General features: G+C 39.4%; 2 protein-coding genes across 4 annotated transcripts in view; both read right to left on the bottom strand.

The window, feature by feature from the left end:
- gabra2b (gamma-aminobutyric acid type A receptor subunit alpha2b) overlaps positions 1-8,117 on the bottom strand; it is a 32,361-nt gene extending 24,244 nt beyond the window's left edge. The window contains exons 1-3 of one of the 3 annotated variants that reach the window (XM_017307106.1): positions 7,515-8,117; positions 6,951-7,124; positions 4,947-5,044 (exon numbers count right to left, since the gene is read on the bottom strand). In XM_017307106.1, coding sequence (XP_017162595.1) covers positions 4,947-5,044; positions 6,951-7,021 — 169 coding nt within the window. In that variant the 5' untranslated portion in view covers positions 7,022-7,124; positions 7,515-8,117. The remainder of the gene's footprint in view (positions 1-4,946; positions 5,045-6,950; positions 7,125-7,514) is intronic. The other 2 variants (XM_008419817.2, XM_008419818.2) reach the window with 2 other exon arrangements.
- A 3,740-nt stretch (positions 8,118-11,857) lies between these two features.
- gabra4 (gamma-aminobutyric acid type A receptor subunit alpha4) overlaps positions 11,858-21,222 on the bottom strand; it is a 39,379-nt gene continuing 30,014 nt past the window's right edge. Inside the window, exons 9-10 of the mRNA XM_017307107.1 lie at positions 14,311-14,384; positions 11,858-11,958 (exon numbers count right to left, since the gene is read on the bottom strand). Coding sequence (XP_017162596.1) covers positions 11,940-11,958; positions 14,311-14,384 — 93 coding nt within the window. The 3' untranslated portion in view covers positions 11,858-11,939. The remainder of the gene's footprint in view (positions 11,959-14,310; positions 14,385-21,222) is intronic.

The following is a 21,222-nucleotide window of genomic DNA, read 5'->3' as shown; positions in this document are numbered from 1 at the left end:
MCAAATGCTGGRCTGCTTGACTKAATTTCATCASTTCGAACTCTTTGGCCAAACAAACTGGGAACAAACAAACTGTGCTGGGCTTTAATAGGAGGACATGATTAGTCGGAGATTACAAACAATTAAAGTTTGCCAGGGAGAAATCTTTGATACATGATGTAAATTAATGTAATGTATTCAGGTTTTACAAAGCAAAGCAGACTTTATTTTTTTTTATCAAGATTTTGCAATGAAAAATAAACCATTAAGAGAAAGACATACTGCCATGATGTAAATGGGATTGGACAATCCAAAAGAGTCACTAGCTGAATCTGAGTTTCCATTGCAAAACGTTTTCAATATTCCACTAATGTNTTCGAACTCTTTGGCCAAACAAACTGGGAACAAACAAACTGTGCTGGGCTTTAATAGGAGGACATGATTAGTCGGAGATTACAAACAATTAAAGTTTGCCAGGGAGAAATCTTTGATACATGATGTAAATTAATGTAATGTATTCAGGTTTTACAAAGCAAAGCAGACTTTATTTTTTTTATCAAGATTTTGCAATGAAAAATAAACCATTAAGAGAAAGACATACTGCCATGATGTAAATGGGATTGGACAATCCAAAAGAGTCACTAGCTGAATCTGAGTTTCCATTGCAAAACGTTTTCAATATTCCACTAATGTCGAGAAAAAAAACAGAATTTGCGATTAAATAAGAAACACCATCATGCGAGAATCATCATCCTCCTACTACTTCCTGTTGTCTTCTTTGTCCGTTCTTGATCACGTGACTCGTGTGGGGTGAAAAAAAAGTGTTTGGAAAAATACACTAATTTCAATAAAATCAACAAAAAAATAAACATGTGTGGGGCCCATCCAATCATAACACTGTATTTGTTAATTTTTCTGTGGAGAATGATGCTGTTTGCACATCTTTTTGTAGAGCTTATCTTATATATATGTATATATATATAAAATACACAATACACTGCATTGTACATTTTAGCTTACACAACACCATTTTGTGAATTATCAGATTTCATTCTCCTTTTTTCTACCCCCTCTCAGCTCCAGCTAAAAATAATTTTTCATTGAAGGAAATGGAAAACATTTTTTAACTGAACAAAATTAAAAATCACTCCAGGGGGGAAGCTGCTGCCTTCAATAAATATCTGAATGTTTCTCGATCTGCACTARAACTAGGGATTCGGTTTTTAAGTCTCTCTCACGTTACTTGAAATGTGAAAACCGTCTCCAAGCCTGTCTACCTTCCATGTTCGAGTGAGCACGCGCAGGCAGCTGCGTTCGGCCTCTTTTCCTGGCCTTGCAAACCAAAGTTCGGTGGAGCGTTAACACGTTTTCCCCACAGATGCCACAGACGGATCTAATGTGTTTACCGYGTGGAAAACTGCATCTGATGTCAAGTTGTGTTCCTTTCCTAAACTCGTTTTGTAAAAGCTGCTTCCCCGGTGTCGTGCCTTTGTACGTTAATGCTTGCAGTACAGCGGTACATGCAGTGTGTTGCAGGATTTGGTTTCCGGTGGGATTTAATGAGRTAAGGGGTAAAAAGAAAAACATCTGATTTACGTTTTCATGCTTTTAGACGACGTGTCGAATTYCAGATGATCGCTTCATCAGAGCTGCAGTTGCAACCAGATGTTTACATCTCCTGTGTAAAAAGACAACCTTTTTTTTCTCGACTGTCTGAGATTAAACCAGGCTAAACCTCCTGTTTGATAAATGATAGTTTTCTGATTTCTTATTTTTCCAGGTTTGCTAATACTGCTGTGGCTTTATACAATGATGTCATCTCTTTTAAAGCTTCTGATAATTTCATCACACACTGTATACCTCATGTGGGAAAAATCTAAAGAAATCAATGAAGATATCGTACAGAGAAACCAGTTCCAGTTCATCCTCAGATACAATTTAAAGACGCCCGAATCTCTCAAATTAATCGGTTAAAATATAAACACTGAGGATGTCCGGCCATCATCCTGCTCTGACTCCGTCCCAGAGATGAGCATGTTTTTGGTGAGAAATGTGCAAATCCAGTCTGATAGACTAGAACCAAAGTTTGTACATTTGATGAGAAAAGAAGAAAAAATGAATGCTTAAAAACATTATTTTGTTTTAAAAAGGGACTGGCATCACGAGGAAAGACCTTTACATAGAAATACTGAAGTGAATGTTTCCGTAGCCATCAGGAAGTCCTGATTTCAAAGGTGTGTGAGAAAAGTGACCTACAAACCTGATTTCTTTACCCGTTCTATAAGGTGGAATGGGCCAAAATGCCAACTATTTACTGTGAGAAGCTTAGAGAAGKATATATCTGATCTAAAACTTAAATCTACAATTCAGTTTAATGCTAAGAAAATGTATGCAAAATTCTGAAACYGACTACATTTTTCCAAATTTTTCTCGTAATCTGTCTTTCAGCAATTACGATTAATTTTAGTAATAAATTCAACAGAAAAAAAAATAGAAATTTATTAATGTTGATTTTCAGATCCCTAAATTCTGCCAATGTTGATTCATGAGATTCCTCAAATGCATGTTTTGTTTTTTTTAAATAAATTATCCATAATAAAAGTGAAAARAAATTATAATTAAACAGAATGTCACCACAGTGTTCAAACAAACATTTCAGCTTTTCCTGTTCAGCAGCTAATGTGGCAGCAGTCAGCTAAACAGGCTGAGCTAAAGGAGGTCTCTCTCCCATATGGCAGCCCCTGGGATGGACTGATGGCCCCAGGAACTGGAAATTCAAAACGCACCRAATCCTGAGGGAGGGGGAAAACGAGATGCCGAGCATGCAGAACGTGGAAATTCAAACTTTCAAGTGTATTGTGCTTAATATATTACAATATAGCAGAAGTCTTAGGCTGCGTTCACACTGCAGCCTGAAGTGACCCAGTTCCAATTTTTGTTTTTACGTAATGCGACCTGTATCTGATCTTTTCATGACAGTCTGAACAGCACAGATTCTTTTCGAATGTGACCCAGCCCACTTGAGTATCCGATAYGTATCCAATTMAAATCTGACCTAACATCCAGGTYGCAAAAAAAAMMAAAAAAAACATCCAGGCCGCGATCATCTGACCTGAACGTCACTGATACTCGACAAACGTCACTATTCTGCGTCCTGATACTCGCAAGAGGAAAGAAAAACAACAACCATGACAGACAAAAATGCTGATTAAGTTGTTAATATGCTGCTCCGGTCAGACATGAACTTYAAATGTGTAAGCTATGCTCCACCGTTAGCATCCATATTTACTTCCGCAAACACCGAGTACTTCTTTTTATGGTGGTTGGTAAAACACTGAGAATGCTGACGCTATTGCGCCCTTTACTGCGCATGCGGGACACTTTCAGGTCGCTTGCCTGTTCACACTGCAGAACACATATGGGTCGCTTTTAAGTGTGAACGGCCATGGCAAAAAAATCCAATTTGACAAAAAATATATATATATCGGAATTGGGTCACTTCAGGCTGCAGGGTGARCGCAGCCTTGGAAGTGGAGAAACCTAAAAATTAAAGGCGTTACCTTGGACAAGTCTGTTCGAACTTTTTCACAACCACAGATTTAAATGGATTTAATTGGTATTTTATGCTACAGACCAACACAAAGGAAAAAGATAAATTGTTTAAGTAAAAATCTGAAAAGGGGCGACATGCGATTATATTCTGCTTGAGGGAGTAGTTTGTAGAGCCCAGTCTTTCGGATTATTTTGGATATAGATTCTCAACTGGATCAGAATCTGTACTTTGACTGAGCCATTGAGCATAAATATACTTATAAACCATTTAGATAGCTAGATGTTTTGGATTAATGTACTACTATAAGGTGAACCTAAACCCAGTCTTAATGTTGTTCATCATCAATCAGTTTTAATAAATGACTTTTTTTTCTTCAAATTAAACTAAATGAAATCCAAGTTCAAGCTAATGTAGAATGACTAAAACTAAAATGTTTTACAACAAATAAAAATTAGACAATTATTATGTTAAAACATGCTGTTAAAATGACCACCAGTTGCTCTGTCTCTGTTAAAGAAAAGCATCTCCACAGCATGATGCTGCCACCCCAGTGTTTCACAGGAGGCGGTAATGTTAGGTATTCACAACATTTATGTTTACATTTTACATAAAATCCCAATAAAATAAAGTGAAATTTGTGCTTGACAAAATGTGGAAAAGATCAAAACTGCCTAAAATGATCTACGGAATATTATACTTTAGTATCAATATTGAAATGATTTTTTTAATGCATATACTACAAGAGTTTGTCTATTTCAAAACACATCATACATCATGACCCAAAAACAAACTGACTTGTGTAATAAAAAACATTTATCTGGAAGAAACTTCAGGAAAACTGTSAACCTGGTGAAACACTGAGTTCATTTAAATGAAGGTTAAAAATCCAGCTGTTTAGATTTGCTTTTGAACCAGAAGACATGAAACATTGACCAAAATATTTCGTGTATAGATAATTTTGACTGTATGATGTTTTATGACATTTTTAAAAAGTTTTTATGTGAAGCACATTGAAATGCCTTGTTGCTGAAATGTGCCATACAAATAAACTTGATTGTTTTAAAATATATTTATCTGGTTCTGTGAAATTTGTTAAAAAAAAAAAAAAAAGCTATAAAGAAACTATTTATCCATTCGTGGGTTTTGATGCATCCACTTCTCCAGGAAGTGGACTGGGCTGTTGTATAATCTGAGCGCTGAGGACGCAGAGTGTGTTTATTGGTGTATTCTTGAGAGGACTGCTGCCAAAGGTTGTTGGTGCTATGAAGGCTGACGTTAAATGAAGTGTTCTCGCTGCGAACGAGCTCTCAGCCGTTAAAAGCGGGAGACGTGTGCGGTTGTGTAAGAACAATCGTAGAGTCGGATAGCAGAGCCCGCCCTGCTCCGTCTGCGCACACACACTGTGTCTCCTCACCTCCCAGACCTGGCCGGAGACGGTTGTCGTATCCATCCAGCAGTCTGTCCAGGATGAGCGTGAACAGGGTGATGTTCTCCGACACGGCGTTCACCGATCTAGGCAGCAGACATATAACAGGACTGTGAGACAGCAACCATTTCAAAACTTTTTTTAGACTCAGGTCTGCTCTGGGTTTTCTCCTTGCTGTCTGGTAGCAACTCCCCGCGCATGCCAACGCAAGACGCACAAATAGACGTTGTTTCCCCATCATGGCTGACCCAGTTCAAGACGTTCAAGAGCCATGTGATCTCGGAGCCAGAAACACAGCCGGGTATGCAAATGCAATCAGGGCAGAGATTCATGGTAAATGACTTCAGATTGGGTCCCACATTAAATCTTAGCTTAATCACCGGCGCAGACAGCTCTGCTGGAGCAGCCTCGGGTTATTGGTTATTGTGAAAGTATGCGATATTAATAACTGTTTACATCTGGGCTTTTTATCTACACAACTTTAATAAACCGAGTTTCGTCTGAGCTGGAATTATTTCCTCCTCTACAGATTGGAAATGTTTATTTCTTTGTCTTAAAATTAAAGTTATGTTGCCTTTTTCTCTTTTTTATGCGTCTGTGTTTCTATAGGCCTATTTTGTCATCACATTTAAATAAGAAAAACGAACCTATTCATGAAGAAAGAAATAATATCTAGTTTGTTCTARATATTATATTCCATGTTCCGGAGAGGTTAACAGAGTCACATTCCCATAGTCATAAAAAATACTGTGTAGTGTTGTGTTCTGAATAAATATATATAACCTCATATTCTAAGTGCCAAAGCATTTTTGTTTAACTTGTATCGTTAGGATTTGAGTTGGGCAATAAAACAATAGCGATATATATCTCGAAATAGGTTTTCCTTGATTGACATATGAGAAAGGGTCACATGCACAAAAACTGCCTGGTCGTTGGGTCAAAGGTWGGGTACAATATATTAAGGAGCACATCCTTAGAATAGCTTACTGAATAATTCAGAAAGCTGCCACAACAAAATAAGCCGTTAGCGACTTCAATACTTATTGACAACAGCTGGAAATATGGTTAAAGCAGCAGCARCAACATATTGTCACCATCGTTTTAACTGGAGTGGTTCACTCTGAGAATTWGTTATTTAGCACAATATGAAACCTGCCACRWTCAGTGCGACCACTAATAATTCACATTAAATAAATGTAACTAGATCATGTCTAAGCTTATYGTTTCTCTTGAAAACAGGACAGTAGGACATGCAGTGGAAGAAAGGCTAATATGTGTTGATCTTCATAATCCGTGAAACAAACTTCGCCTGAAACACAGAGTCCCTTTAGATCAAGGCTACAACCCACCTGATTAGAGCTGCCTTTGATTCATAATAACTGGAACATATTCAAAGTTTATCTGCATAATGATTTTGAGGTGGCATTTGACAAAATCCAATGTTTATTGCTCGTTTCATATTTAGTGACTGTAAGATATCACTAATTTGAACTGCCTTGCTGTTGAAATGTTGCTATGCAAATAAGCTTGCATAGCAATAGAGACTTAAAAAAAAGTCTGCATTTTGTCCAATCCTGTACTGGAAATATACTTTGATACATACATTGTTGAAAAAAAACTCACAGATGTATGGATAGTGAAAGGGCTTTTTAGGGAAGAGGTCATTCGGCTGAACCAATGGGTTCGACTGGATTTTTTATTTTATTTTTTTATGAAAAGACCCAATTAGGACCGGTTGAGCTGAGAACTGCTCATGCCAGCAATGTAGGAAAGCCCAGCTGCGTTTTATTTAATTTCCCGCGTGCCCTTTAGCTTACAGTTTACGGCCATGGCTGAAACTGCCCTCATTATCTGTGGTCACAGAAGGGAATGGGTGGGGGGGGGGTCCAATGATGGCTAGAGTCCACCTGGACAGATAAACAAAGAGCTCCCCACATACAACGTGTCAGTGTGTGTGTGTCGAGGCGTCTCCCGTTGCTAAAAACCACTCACCTGCTTTCCCAGAGAGCCGTGAGCACCAGCAGGCAGAAGACGAGTGAAGACGTGCCCTCCTTGTTCCACATCGCTGCTTCTACGCCGACAGCCGCTGGGAAGAGCGGGAGCTCCGGGTTACCGAGACCCACAACAATGTAAAGACGAAGCCCTAGTATTTCTGGGGGAATCCCTCTTAGGCGGGCATCACATAAATATATAAATAAATACACAGAAACGGTGGGGGAGGAAAAAAAAGAGAGGCAAGAGACGGCATCTGACTGTAATTAGTATTCAGTGGCACGTCCCACGCGCTCACTCAGCCAATTAGCATAAATCCAACATCACATCGCGTCACTCATCACACCGTGTCCCTAATTAGGTCGATAAAAACCCATTACACATATACGGGAATGAAAKGAGAGAAAAACGAGAGGCATGGGTGATGTTTGGAGCGTCTCTCCCACGGTYCTATGCGTTTCCATCGGTGAAAAATGTAAATAATTCAATTTAACTCGTCTAAATGGGGAAAAGAAGCATAAAGAGGAAGAGAAGGTGGGGGGAGGGGGGGGAGCACAGACTCACCTCAAGTGGAAGAAGTACCTGCTGCCGCTGGAAACGTCAAAAGATGCGCAGAAAAGTTAACAAGAATTCACCGCTGTTGTCCTCCGTTCGCGGGAGACTTGTCACAGGAACGCAGCTGGCAGCATTGATAATTCATGGTCCAAGGCAACAAGAGGAATGCTCCTCAGATGATGCTCTGCGTCTCATACTCTACGGAAATTAACCGGAAAAATATAGGCTTTCGATTAATAAACAATATTAAATAAAAAAAATAAAAAACACAGCCTTTTAATGGAGAGCAATTAAGAGGAAAAGAAGGGAGGACGAGCAGGTGCTGGAGCGGGTCCTGGCTTTAAGCTGCCCCGTTCAGCTCGGTTCGGTTCGGCTCGGCTCGCTCAGCCGCGATGCGAATCGTGATAGGAGAAGAAGCGCATCTCGGTCTCCCCTCATCGCATCCGAACAACTACAAAGGAGACAACCTGGGTCCTAAAGGCAGTCCGATGAAGCCAATACAGAGGAATGTTGCGTGTCTGAACGCACGCACATGTGATGCCCAACACAGAGGCATGATGGCTGAGCACTCGAGGAGAACGGCACACGATTAGACTGTCTTCAGTGTGTTGTGTTGCGTGGGTTTTCAATGGAAAAAAAAATCTAAAAAGTGTGGCCTGCACGTGTATCTAGCTCACGGTGGCACCCCSAGAAAATGAATGTATAATTTATTMTAATTTTATCATACTATCCCCACATGGTGGTAGCAGCATCATGCTGTGGGCATGGTCTTTTTGAGCAAGAGAACAGAAGCCAGAGAGAACTGTGCTCTCAGTTCAACTTGTCTGAGTCTGAACTGTTTTGCAAATAAAAAAAATTGGACAAACTTTTCAGATTCTTGACAGCCAAAACTACAAAACTTGCAGTTTTTATTCCCCACAAGGGGAAATGCTGTTTTTGGGTCAARGGTCAGATTTAGGACCAAGGTGTGAATTGAGTTTTGTGTAGGGTTAGGGTCAGGTATGTAATGGTTAGGGTTAGGATAAGGGTAAGGTTTAGGCTGTAGAAATGAATGGAAGTTAATGGAAAGTCCCCACAAAGATAGCCACGCAAACGTGTGTGTGTTCGTGTAAACGCGCGCGTGTGTGTTTGTGTGTGTGTGTGTGTGTGTGGGAGACAGAGTGGATGGCTGGCCCTCTTGTCACCATGTTGCTAGACCTGTAAATTGTGATGGAAACAACTCTTCTTTTTTTTTTATACACCTATTATAGTTGCAGTGTTTACAGCTCCTCCGTGTATTCCTCTGGCTCACCTCTGCTATAAAACACAAAAACAAACCAGAACAAACAATAAAACAGAACACAAAAGGTCCAATTATCTTTAGAAAATAGTCTTTTACTAATTTTGGTTGTTTTTGTTGATTTATGTCATCTCCTTCAGGATTTAGAAGTTCTTTATTCAGSAACATGTACGTGCCTTCATGCATTCTTTTGACAAATCCCTTCAATTTGCAACGCCTACATAAGGAAAGTTTAAATGAATAATTTAGGGTCTAGTTTTTACAAAACAAACTATGCCATGACATGTAATTTCTTTTACTATAATCAGCTGGACAAGTGTAAGAAACTATCACACAATTTTTGAAGTGAGGTTCTCTCAAAAGRGTATTAGCAGTCGTTATAATAATAGATAATGATATATTGATATCTTTTGTTATATGAATTCCAGATTAGTTGAAGAAGAAAATGTAGTTGGCCATTTTACAGAAGAGTTATGGATTCAACGTGTTAGAATGGCACAATCTTTGATGAACTGTGCGGTGCTATGATAAGTCTGCTGGAGCCAACTGCACATTGCCCAAAATTCAAAAACAAACCATCATCCTCCTACTACTTCCTGTCGTCTTCTTCGTTGTTTCCGCCAGCAGTAACATCAGGGTGTTGATCACAAGACTTGTGTGATGAGAAAAATGCTTTAATATGGCTGAAATACCACCTCATCCTAGCACAAAAACATTTTACATGTTTTTTTTKTTTTTTTTTWATTGGCATGTTTCCATTAAGCAAATGTATCTTCCTAATTCCAATTTGCACAATTATATTGTCACTGGAAATGGAGCCACTGATAAACAAAGGTGCAAATATAATTTTCAAATTAAACCATGTCATATTATACCAGCTGTTTCTTTGACATACTGATCAGTTTGACATAAAATATTATAACTTGATATGTTAGAACTGAAAACTTCAAATTTTTAATTTGTTTTGATCAACCAAAAAGTAGCACATAGGTATGCAGAGGAAGGAAATTAGTGTCATTTCCATCATTTATATGCAAAAACAAATCTTAAAAGTGGTGTACACCATTATCCTCCTACTACTTCCTGTCGTCTTCTTTGTCGTTTTCGTGAGCTGTTGATCACGTGACTCGTGCGAAGTGAAAGATGTGTTTCAATATGTCAGAAAAAGCCGGCCGTATCGAAACAGCTGAGTGACGATGCTGCCATTTATCAGTATCGAAACAGCTGTATCAATACATATCGCCGTTTTGATACGTTTCGAAACGGCGCATAATCTTTATATTGAAAAAAAACATGCATCGTTGCCAAATTTGGCGTGTTGTCTACATTTATGCTCTTATTACCGCTTTACTTTTGTATCAGGCAATTACTGCCAACCCGGTAAGGATAACTCAATGAACCTATTATGCATGTTTTTGGACTTTTGGAGGAAGCCAGAGTACCATGGGCCAAACACGCAACCTCCAAACAGATTGAAAGACTCCAGCCGAGATTTGACCTGCAGGAACTTGTCGGTGTGAGGCATCAGATGAGAACAGACCGCCACTCAAGAGTTACTGCCTCCCTTTTGCCATCCGTCAGCTAGAAGGTTGCTCCCTTAATCTCCCCAGCATAAATCCATACCTGTGCATCAGGCGGTGAGTGATGCAGGTCATCTCAGCAACAGAGGCACTTAGGCAGTTTGTCAAAAGCTAAGCAGGAATCTTATTAAACTGCATCTACATGCGTATTTCCTTTTCCTTTTTACTGCGGCCTCTTCGCCCTTTGGGTTACAACGGCGATGCTCGTTGCGAGGCGTTGCGTCATGCTCAGTGCGTCGACGACCGTGAGCGCATCTCTTTAACTGGTGATGTTTGCTGATCGGATCAATGGAGAGCAACAGGCAAATAAGATGCATATCTAAATTTGTGATTTTTACATAATTGTTTTTTTGTAACTTGGATTTAGTTGCACTCTTTATATGAGTAAGAGTACGATATGTAAATAATTTCATCCTTGTTTTGATTCATGAAAGAATAAGTGAGGGCTACTAATCAGTTTGATTGCTGGCATTGACGAAGTTCATTACCTCTCCCTTCCCCCCCTCAGGTGAGGGGGAAGGGAGAGGTAATGAATTAATGGACTGGGAACCAATAAACAGGAAGGATTCCTGGCAGAGAGCTATAAAATTTAGGCTGAGCCAGGGAAAAATTTGACTGCTGAGCTGTGGAGTCGGGGAAAAGAGCAGCTCAACAATGTTGTCGTCATCAAAAACAGCAACATACACAGAGCTGACAGAAGGTGCGCTGCCTCTATCGGCTGGATTGTTGATTAAATCGGTTTTTGTCATGATGTAAAAAAAAATTATTTACCCGAAAGCGCTGGTTTACGATTAGAAGAGGTGTAAACGAGCAGTATTACTTAAAACTAACTTTTTGATCTTTACATCTTGTTTTAATGTTATTCCCTCATCAAAAACATACTTGGAGTGTTGCTTTGATTCTTTCATGCATGTTAGAGAAATCTTTTAATCTCCATGGCAACCATTCAGCTGTTCAAAACGTATGGGGGAACCTAGCTTTGTCTTTGAGTATGAAGCTCCTCCTCAGAGCTGCAGTTTCCCAGCTTCACAGAGCAGCCCTCCCCTGCTCCTTAAGACTAACCAGCAGCAATTAGCAAATATCTGGTGGAACTGAGCGTCAGCTGAGCTCATAATAAGAGATACTTCTCAGTAAAACACTGGTAAAAACTTTCTTAAAGGGTTATTAGAGGAGCCATGTTGTGACGACTTCCTGAAGGCTGAGTTTTAGAAAGAGCAGAAGCTTCTTAAAGAGACAGGGGCCCAATTTCAAGGAGTTAAATTAAAAAGTCAAACGTCTTTTTAATCATATCTCATATACGTAGCATTTTTATAACTGAAGGCAACATAGTTATATAATTGTGCTACACAGTGTCACTCTGTGGCTGGAAAACACATAATACTGCTCCTTTGAAGCAGAGGTTAGCATGCTAAAAGCCCATGGTGAGACATGACTCACTGTAGATACTGACACACAGCGTCCTCTGTTGGACAAACATGGCAGCGCATCACGAAGACTTGGAGAGATGAAACAAGTGGTTGATKCAGCTCAAAAGGAGATCTCTGCAGCCAACGCCGACTCACTCTGATCCCAGACTCACAGCAGCTTGATGCTCCTGCAAAGCAGCAAAGCAGTGACATCCAGTGCATCACTGTTTATGTGGTTCTGATAAAGCAGCATTTCATAGCACCAGGTGGCTGATCTGTCATGGAGATATTTCAGGAAGAACCCGTGTCCCTCTCTTGTCTGTCATGCACCACGTCAAACAAGGGGGGGTGTCAGCCTGTATGTCAGCATGGCTTGATTCACTAGACGTTGCTGAGAAAGACTGAGCCTGTTACCTCGGCAACAAACCATGCCCCGACAGAAGAAAGATGTTGCGAGAGAGGAAATATGAGGAGCCCACCGAGGGGCTCTGACACTCTTAAAGCGATAGGTCACCTTCTAAATCCATGCACAGCAATTTGCACAAAATCCGGCGCTTGAATTGATATGATCTCCTGTGACAGATCCACACAGGGTTAGGCAGAATTTAAAATAAATACCTTTTAAATTCTGAGAATGAATGGAGAAAAACAAATAGGAATGTGCTGTTTGGCAGTCCATTGTGCCTTTGCGAAATTTGTCACAATGGAGTTTTTATATGGCAGCTCAACACAAAGCAGTCATTTATTCTGATGTAAAAGGAGAGGACTCAGTAGTTTTAAAGATTTTTTTTGCAAATTAACATCTGAAAAGTGTGGCTTTCATTTACATTCAGGTTCTACGGAAGAGGATTAGGGTCACTGGAAACTCAGAAGACCAAAGTCAGAAATCTGAGATTAAAAGTCTGAAATTTGTCACTAAAATTAGAATTCAAATGAGGTCAGAATTCTAAGAAGGGGGTGGGGGAATCGGAATTCTGAGGAAAAAAAATAGAATTTTGAGATTAAAATTGGCATTCTTAAGAAAAAAAATCAGAATTTTSAGAAAAAAGTCAGAATGTTGAGATTAACATCAAAAGTCTGGGAAAAAAGTCAACATTTTTAGAAGAAAAAAAATTGAAGTCTGACAAAAAGAATCCAAATTCTGAGGAAAAAGTCAAAATTCTTAGAAGAAAAAAAAATCAGAATTCTGAGAAAAAAAAAAAAAATTCTGAGAAAAGTCAGAATTCAGAGATTAAAGTCAGTTGCCACAATTCCCAGTCCGTGCATTCAAATCAGTCCTGTAGTTTTTACACAGACCCTTACTTTCTTCACTACTGRGTTTCCTCTGATGAGTCTTAATACTGAGGGCACAACTACTGAATCTTTGCAGTTGTCTCTATTGTATTTATGGTAAATTTAATGTATATTTCTTGTCATGTCTGTCTCCCTACAAAAAACATAAAGTCATCTGGGGTATAAATCACAGACTTAAGCAGCACCGACCACAACGTTGACCAGCTCAGTCAGGCCCAAAAATGTCAACAGAAGAGTCAGCAGAATGTGTAGAACTGAAAAGCTGTCTGTAAGCTTGTGATCAGACAGGATCAGTCAGGCTGAGTTGGCAGCGGCAGTGCAAACAGAGTCAAGTGAAAGTCAATGCAGAGTTTGGGTTGCTGGTTGCCAGGTGACCTCACCTTTACAAAAACATCCCAAAAGCGCAYCACCCTTTTTCYTTTTTACTGATCTTTATTTAATGYCACTCTCTGTAGCGCACACCGCGTTGCTCACGCAGCAGCTTCCACTGCTGTTGCTAATTTCCTCGGTTTGCCATGGAAACTAAGCCCAGAGCGGATCCTCCATCCTCCGTGTGTTCTGCCAGCCCGTCTGCATCTGCCATCTTCAGCTCCAGAGTTCCCACAATAACTCTCTTTTTATCCGCAGCTAAATTTAACCGCTGCGCTCGTGTACAAACAGMAGAGAGCTAACGCGTGGGCCCTCACACCTGGTCTCAGCTGTCACATGAAAACATCTCACGCCGCAACAAAGGATGCGACCRGGGACAGATTTTGTTTGACTCTGTGAGCTTTCTTTGTATTTTGTGATKGAAATTGTACGGAAACGTCACTTTCCACTGGAAATAATCAAACTGGGAAAGTTGCGTAACATTGGTGGGTGCAATGTCTGTGTTATRGACTTTGGGAATTTCTCAGATAATTGTTCTTTTGGTGCAGATAACCAGACTTCGCCGCTGTCGGATATAGCGGTTCTACTGTGTTGACAAGATACTGTTGCAATAAACTTATGTGAGTGTTTGGGTATTTGGGAATCAGAAAGTGAACTTGTTGCAAATTTGTGCCAAACTTGCACCAATCAGGCGTTAATTTTGACAATACTGACCTCTTCTGATCGGCTCGCATTATCTGAAATGGGGTCCAGGTTGTGGGACTTTGGCGTCCAGACTTAAAAATTACTTAAACCAACCAGATTTTATGCTCTTTCCTTCACAGAGCTACTTTGAGTCATTCGACATACTTTAACCCTTTGAAACAAACTGAACTTACCATCCTGTTGGTCTGAACTGGAGAGGTCCGGAGCAGGCCGCCCGATCACAATCCAACGCTGGGGACGAATCTGGCTGAGAAAGACGGAGAGGGTGAAATTCTCACTGACAAATTTAAATCTCATTAAAGTGGAATATGTTCAAAGCCACCCATAGAGTTGCTTTTGACTGTTAACCTTAAAACTCTCACAATACAGCATTGTTACATTCCTGTCTGAGCCAGAATCAAAAACCCATATTCAAGCACAGATCATCAGAGAATAATAGAACATTAATATCGTGACTACAGGTTGTTCTTTTAATGTTGAGTGGGGAAAAAAGAAAAAACATCTTCTACTTCTAGAGTTGATTGTTTAATGTGCAGGTCTGGTTTGATGTTTTATTGCTTCTAAATTCTGATTCGTTATCGTTTTCATCTTTGTACATATGAACATATGTATATATATATTTTTGATTTTGATTTTTTTTTTACTCAAGGGAAATAACTTTGTTGAACACTTTTCCTCTTGGCCATGAAAACAAAACAACATTGAGTTTATCTAACATGTTTAATGACGTTTCCTCCAAACTGGACATTATGACTAATAAATCAGACAGTTCAAAAAAATACTTTGTCCCTCGTAGTGCCTGTCGTCGGAAAATACTTATGTACAGTACAGCAGAGTGTTGTCACGTAATTTGAGCATGGCATCAGGACTAATTACACAATATACAAATCCATCTCACTTTGCTAAAAAAAAAAAAAAAACAAGCAAAGCAACATTTTACATACAATTTTAAAAACACGTGCATCTCTGCGGTCTCAGTTTGTAAAGATGAATGCAGGAAATATTAGATGGAGCTTTAATAAATGAGTTGATGGGAGATGAGTCCTTTGGTGCTGCACTGGTTTTTATTACGAAACCCAGCTGTGTACATGTGTGTTAATGCTTTTTTTCYCCTTTACTTTATTGCTCCGTATTTTTGGTTTCTCTAATGGGATGAAGATAAAATCTGCTGGGTGCTCCTACAATCATCGTTATTAGAAGTGAGAGGTTTCATTGTGATCTCCAGAAATCTTTAGAAATCACGCATCAGTGCAAACATTTACCAGTAGAAAAGAAGAGGATTTCAACTGGAATCATCTTCTCTTGGAGGATTCAAGAAAATCACAGAAGGGTGTTCACGTAAAATAAATAAATAAATAAATAAATAAATAAATAAATAAATAAATAAATAAATAAAAAGTGTAAGAAACTGATGTCTTATAAACAGTTTATTTTTTCCAACTGTGGTGCAATTGTCACTGGTGATATCTAAGTTGTTTGGTAAATAAAAACACTTTCCCGGCATTTCACTAGCTGCGTTTTCATCCTATTCTGTACTWTATAATTGCGCAAATTAGAATTACGAAACAAAATGTTCTTAATGGAAACACGGCAATGTTGAAAAAAAAAATTTTTTTTACGCTTTTGCACTAGGATGAGGTGGTTTTCCGGCTGTATGAAGATTAGTGTGTTCCAAAAAGTGAGATGGAAACACTTTTTTTCGCATCACACGAGTCATGTGATCAAAAACCCGATGTTACTACTGGTGGAAACAATGAAGACGACAGGAAGTGGGGGAAGGATGTTGCCGTTTGTCTTTCAATGGAGGCACTGCAATTACCAAATTGTGTATTTCCAACATCAGTAGAATATCAGCAAAGTTTTTACGTACATTTGGAATGGAAGTGCAGCTATTGATGCCTCATGTCAAAACTTGGAATCTGGGATAACTTCAAAACCAAACTTCACCATGTTACAGCCCCAAGTTTGAAAAAAAAAAAAAAATTTGGATTTTCTAACTGATTAAGCTAAACGCTGTTAGCAACATAAGCTAATAATGTATTTCTCTCCAATTTGTACAATGCAAAACTTCAATACGGTCACTAAATGAGGATTGTCCTGTGAAAGTTTTACATTTTATGTACAAGGCAGCCATATTGGATTCTGGGTTAGTGAGAAACCTACTGATTTTCTCTTAAGTTGTGTTTCTGCTCATTTTTCCACCTACAACCTTTCCAACGGAAGAATCAAGCAAATAACAATGAAACACCAGGAGCTTGAGTACGGAGACAGGCTTGGAAAACGACAACAGAATCAGATGAACTAATCAAAGGAGATTTGGAACAGCTGCGGCAGGATGAAAGCAGGGAAACTGAGGGAGGGAGACTAATTAACACAGAGGGAACTGAGTCAAAGGATCTACAAAGCAAAAGGAAAAAGGCCTGGAACTAACAAGAGAGAGAGAAAACTCTACATGTACAGATGAAACCAAAAGGATGAGATGGTCCARCAAATAAGGATTTTTACTTCAAATTGAAACTACCAAACACAGAACCATAGTGAAATTTTTTTTTGAGAAACACAATATCTTGATTACAGCAGACAAGAGCTATAGTCATTTGCCTCAAACTGTTCAACCCAACCAATGATTGAACTGGTTTTTTTTCTCTCTCCCAAATCTATGAGTAACATTATAACGTGAGCACAATGTTCACCAGTTTCCGTCTTAAATACTGCAAGATCTTTGTTGTATTTCCTTTAGTAAAATCTTCAATAATTTTCACAGGGTGAAAAGTAAACCAACAYAATGAGCTGGATATTCCTTTCAGCAGGCTGAAATCTGTAAGGATTGTGACTGGATTTGAAAAAAATAAAATAAATAAKCAAAATATTTCAGAATGACTTTCTTTAAAGACAGGAAAACTACTTTGTCTAGGTGTAGTGTARAAAAATCAGAACCCTATAAAGCTAAACAATCCGAACGCCTGAAGTCCGAAAAAGACAGCTGCAGCACCCTCTAGTGGCTCGTTTCAGACACTGCGCTCCGCTTCACGTTTCCACAGTCAGGAATTACTTTTAAAAATACTAAAAAAATAACGCTGCTCATCTTGAAACAAAATGAAAATAAATTGAGTGAGATACCTGCTCTTTGAGTCACAGGCAATGCTCCACACMTTTTAAGGTTCAAAGCTTGCTTTTAGACTAAAACGGCCAATACTAGCAGCTTTAAAGAGAGCCAACGCACATGGACGTTTRATTCCCACAATGCAAAAATATGATATCACAAATTGCATCCCGGCCTTCAATCCCTCCAATGGTTTAGCCCATTTCATCCTGTGAATGGTCAGTGGGGGGCCGGAGCTTATCCCCTGTGATACCGAAGGAGGGGTGAGGCACAGGCCTTTGAAAATATGAAYGTCCTCCAAGTGGATTTGTTAAAAGTACAGAGAAAATGGGCTGATGTGAGAATCTGTAGCTCAGATTGGTGAAGAAGTTGATGCCAGTTTTGATAGCCACCGAACAATCAGGGTGCCCATTCTGATCATAATGTTAYGCYGGGATCAGTTTCGCTTTTCAAATTGTGGATGTATTTCCTTYCAAGTACTTCTCCTTATGTTGAAGCAAAATTAAAAGTAGCTAATCTTAAATCTACTTCATATTACAAAGGGACCCATTTCTCKGTGTCATTGTAGAGACACAGAGTCAAGGATTGACTTTTCTTTCTTAGATGTCTCAGAATATTCAACGATGCAGTTTCTACGAGGCAATGTAGTCGCAGTTATACAGTGCTGTGAATATGTTCTTTTTTTGTTGGCATGTTGAGATGTTCAGCTCAAACAAATGTCATCATCAGACAAAGATAACTTGAGTAAATWCAACATGATAAATCATCATTTCATTTAAAACGGTAGAAAAGCCATAAGGGTTGTTTAGGGTCTTGATTCAGAATCTCACCGGAAGTCCATACTGTATCTAGGCCACTTCAAAACCTTTGTTCTGTTTCTTTTAAGTCATTCAGACATAGTCTTGTTGTGGTGCTTTGGGTATTTCCTTTAAGATGGTCAGGTAGATAAGAGAAATGTATTGCTCCACGAAATGCAGCAACTTGTCCAGGTTCCTAAAGCAGCAAATCACCTCCAGACCATCTCACTACCACCATGTTTGACTGTCAGAATGACMTTCTCTTCCTAAAATTTGTTAAGTTTTATGCCTAATGTAACAGGATCTACAACATCTAACATACATTCATCATCTTCAGCTTAATCACACGGTCAGTAGTCCAAGTAGCAAGAGCCAGATGTTCCTAAAACCAATTGGGCGTTCCCAGGCCAGTCGAGAGACTGCAGACAGCGCATCAATCCGCCCGTCGATCTCTCGCTCCATAATAAGACCCCGGAATACTTAAACTCCTCCACTTGGTGCTGGACATTTTCCCCGACCCGGAGAAGGCACTCTTCACTTTTCCAGCTCTTCCCAGCCGCTTCATACTTAGCTCCAGTGAAAGCTGTAGATCACAACCTGATGAAGCCAAYAGGACCACATCATCTGCAAAATGGAACATGACTGGAAGATATGACATGTCAATGTGGTTGAGTCAAACTATCATGATTCCAAGATGAGAGCMATTGTTTTACCACACAATGCCAGATTGGTTTGGATAACTCCCTCATTTGAATGTAGTTGTCATTAAAAAACTMAATTTTGTACTCACTGAGGTTATCTTTTTTCCAATAATGACATTTGTTTAATGATGTGAAACATTTACACGTGGCAAAAAAAAGCAAAAAACAAAATTACCTTTAAAAAAATAGACATTTGAAAGCGTGCAAATACTTTTMCACAGCACTGTATGTCCTTTAAATCARACCTCAAATTAAATAAAATGCCTTAATATGGGTAAATGGCAAGCAAATCTAGTGATGAACTGAACCACTAGAGGGCGTATGAAACCATGTTTTGAATCCTGAGTGCCGTGTAAAACTTCCATCACGAACCCGCTCAAAGGCAAACTGTTCGACAGTCGCYGCTTCAGATTTCCTTGATAGTGATAAATTGAAAGCTCTTCTCGTGGCGACTTTGTATGCCGATCCTCCGATCAAAATGTCAAAGTGAGCATCYTTAATCTGTTTATCTAGAAAGAAAAAGAAAAACAAAGCACCAGCAAAAAAAAACAANAAAAAAAGCAAAAAACAAAATTACCTTTAAAAAAATAGACATTTGAAAGCGTGCAAATACTTTTCCACAGCACTGTATGTCCTTTAAATCAGACCTCAAATTAAATAAAATGCCTTAATATGGGTAAATGGCAAGCAAATCTAGTGATGAACTGAACCACTAGAGGGCGTATGAAACCATGTTTTGAATCCTGAGTGCCGTGTAAAACTTCCATCACGAACCCGCTCAAAGGCAAACTGTTCGACAGTCGCYGCTTCAGATTTCCTTGATAGTGATAAATTGAAAGCTCTTCTCGTGGCGACTTTGTATGCCGATCCTCCGATCAAAATGTCAAAGTGAGCATCYTTAATCTGTTTATCTAGAAAGAAAAAGAAAAACAAAGCACCAGCAAAAAAAAACAAAAAAAAAAAAACACAACCTTGCGTTGGCAGCTTCAATCAATCACGCTCATGTTCAGAGAAATCACGGAATATAGGGTTACAGTTAGGGCAGCAAACATCAATCTGTTGCTGACAGGGCCTTCATTAGTCCCCCGGATGCCTTGTGTTTTCTGAATGGGATATGCTTTGTTTTACCCTATTAGAGACAAATACAGAAAAAAAACTGAGATCAATAGAGAGCTAATGATGCCAAAATCAATTTCACACATGGTTAACTGCAGGAGAGTGGAGTGGTGTGTGGAGGTTCTTGATCTGTCCATCAGCCCTGTGTGTTTCTCATCAACATCAGCACTCCTGTTGRACCAACCAATCGACCAGGAGCAAGAACCACACATGGACGATACGATTATTAGAGGCAGAACCGAGGTACAAATTGCATCACGAATCCCGTCCATGTGACATGTCCGTCAGCAGACGTGCTCATCCGCCAACTGCTCAGTGAGACAACTGGTACCATGTCATTTTGGTTAGTCACTGGCCCAGAATGGAAGGTTTTATGCCATACATGATAACTTTCTCATGCAAAAGCAGAGCACACCTAACAATAACTCCCATCATCTTCTCTTGTTGTGGTTTCTCAACTGCATCTTCTTGTGCATTTGCACCAACCCACTACAGTCCATTTTCTTAGACAGCTCAATGACTTCTCTACTTCACCTCCACCAGCCTATTACAGCAATAGATGACCTGGGAGGACAATTTAGAGTCATCATGTTGCCTATTGCTATCAGGATAATGGTGTGTGTCCTTTGGTCACACAAGAATCAAATTACYGCTGAAGGACTCGAGCTTTTGAGATTCCACAAGGTTTYCATGAAGTGCCACAGTGTGTCTTTTCACTGGATTTAACTTCAGAGTTTCCTGTCTGACTCGGACATTAGTGTGAACACTGAGGTAGATCTATTTTCCTGGCGTTAGGATTAAAGTAGGGCTGGACGTTATGGTTGAAAAAYGTGTCACGATACAAGCRTTTCATATCAGTCAATATCGATAATTGTTTTTTGTTTTAAATATCTGAAATACTGCCAAACTGTGGCCTTAACTGTTTTATCCAGTTTTCACTTCACGTTTATTTTTAAGGAGCTATGAGGCACAGTGACGAAAAATTTAACTGCTGCTGCATGTTACTCAACAAGTTGTTGTTGGTTAACTAAAGAGTGAGTGAGTGAGTGAGTGAGTTGAAGCAGGCCACCGACCGTGCTTAGTTAGCCGTAAGAGTTTGAGCGGCTTAAATCTTTCCTCCTTTGCCTACATCCCCCAGAATGCTGTGCGGTTCCGGATAGAAGTTCAGTGACATTTCTGAATATTCTATGGTACAGTCAAAGGAAAAAGGTATTAAGTGCTAAACGGTCTTTATTTGACCAAAGCAATAGTTGTATAGTCCACAAACAGTCTTCCTCACGGTCTTTTCCTTCTTCTTCTCCATTCTCTCTCCTGTCTTGCGCCACCTATGGTCAGTGTTGGTAATGTCTCTGTGGGTATTGATGGTGC

This window comes from Poecilia reticulata, linkage group LG10, assembly GCF_000633615.1.
Source record: "Poecilia reticulata strain Guanapo linkage group LG10, Guppy_female_1.0+MT, whole genome shotgun sequence".
Classification (NCBI taxonomy): Eukaryota; Metazoa; Chordata; class Actinopteri; order Cyprinodontiformes; family Poeciliidae; genus Poecilia; species Poecilia reticulata.
Note: the sequence above shows the minus strand (reverse complement) of the source record. Positions and strands in the feature narration are given on the sequence as shown.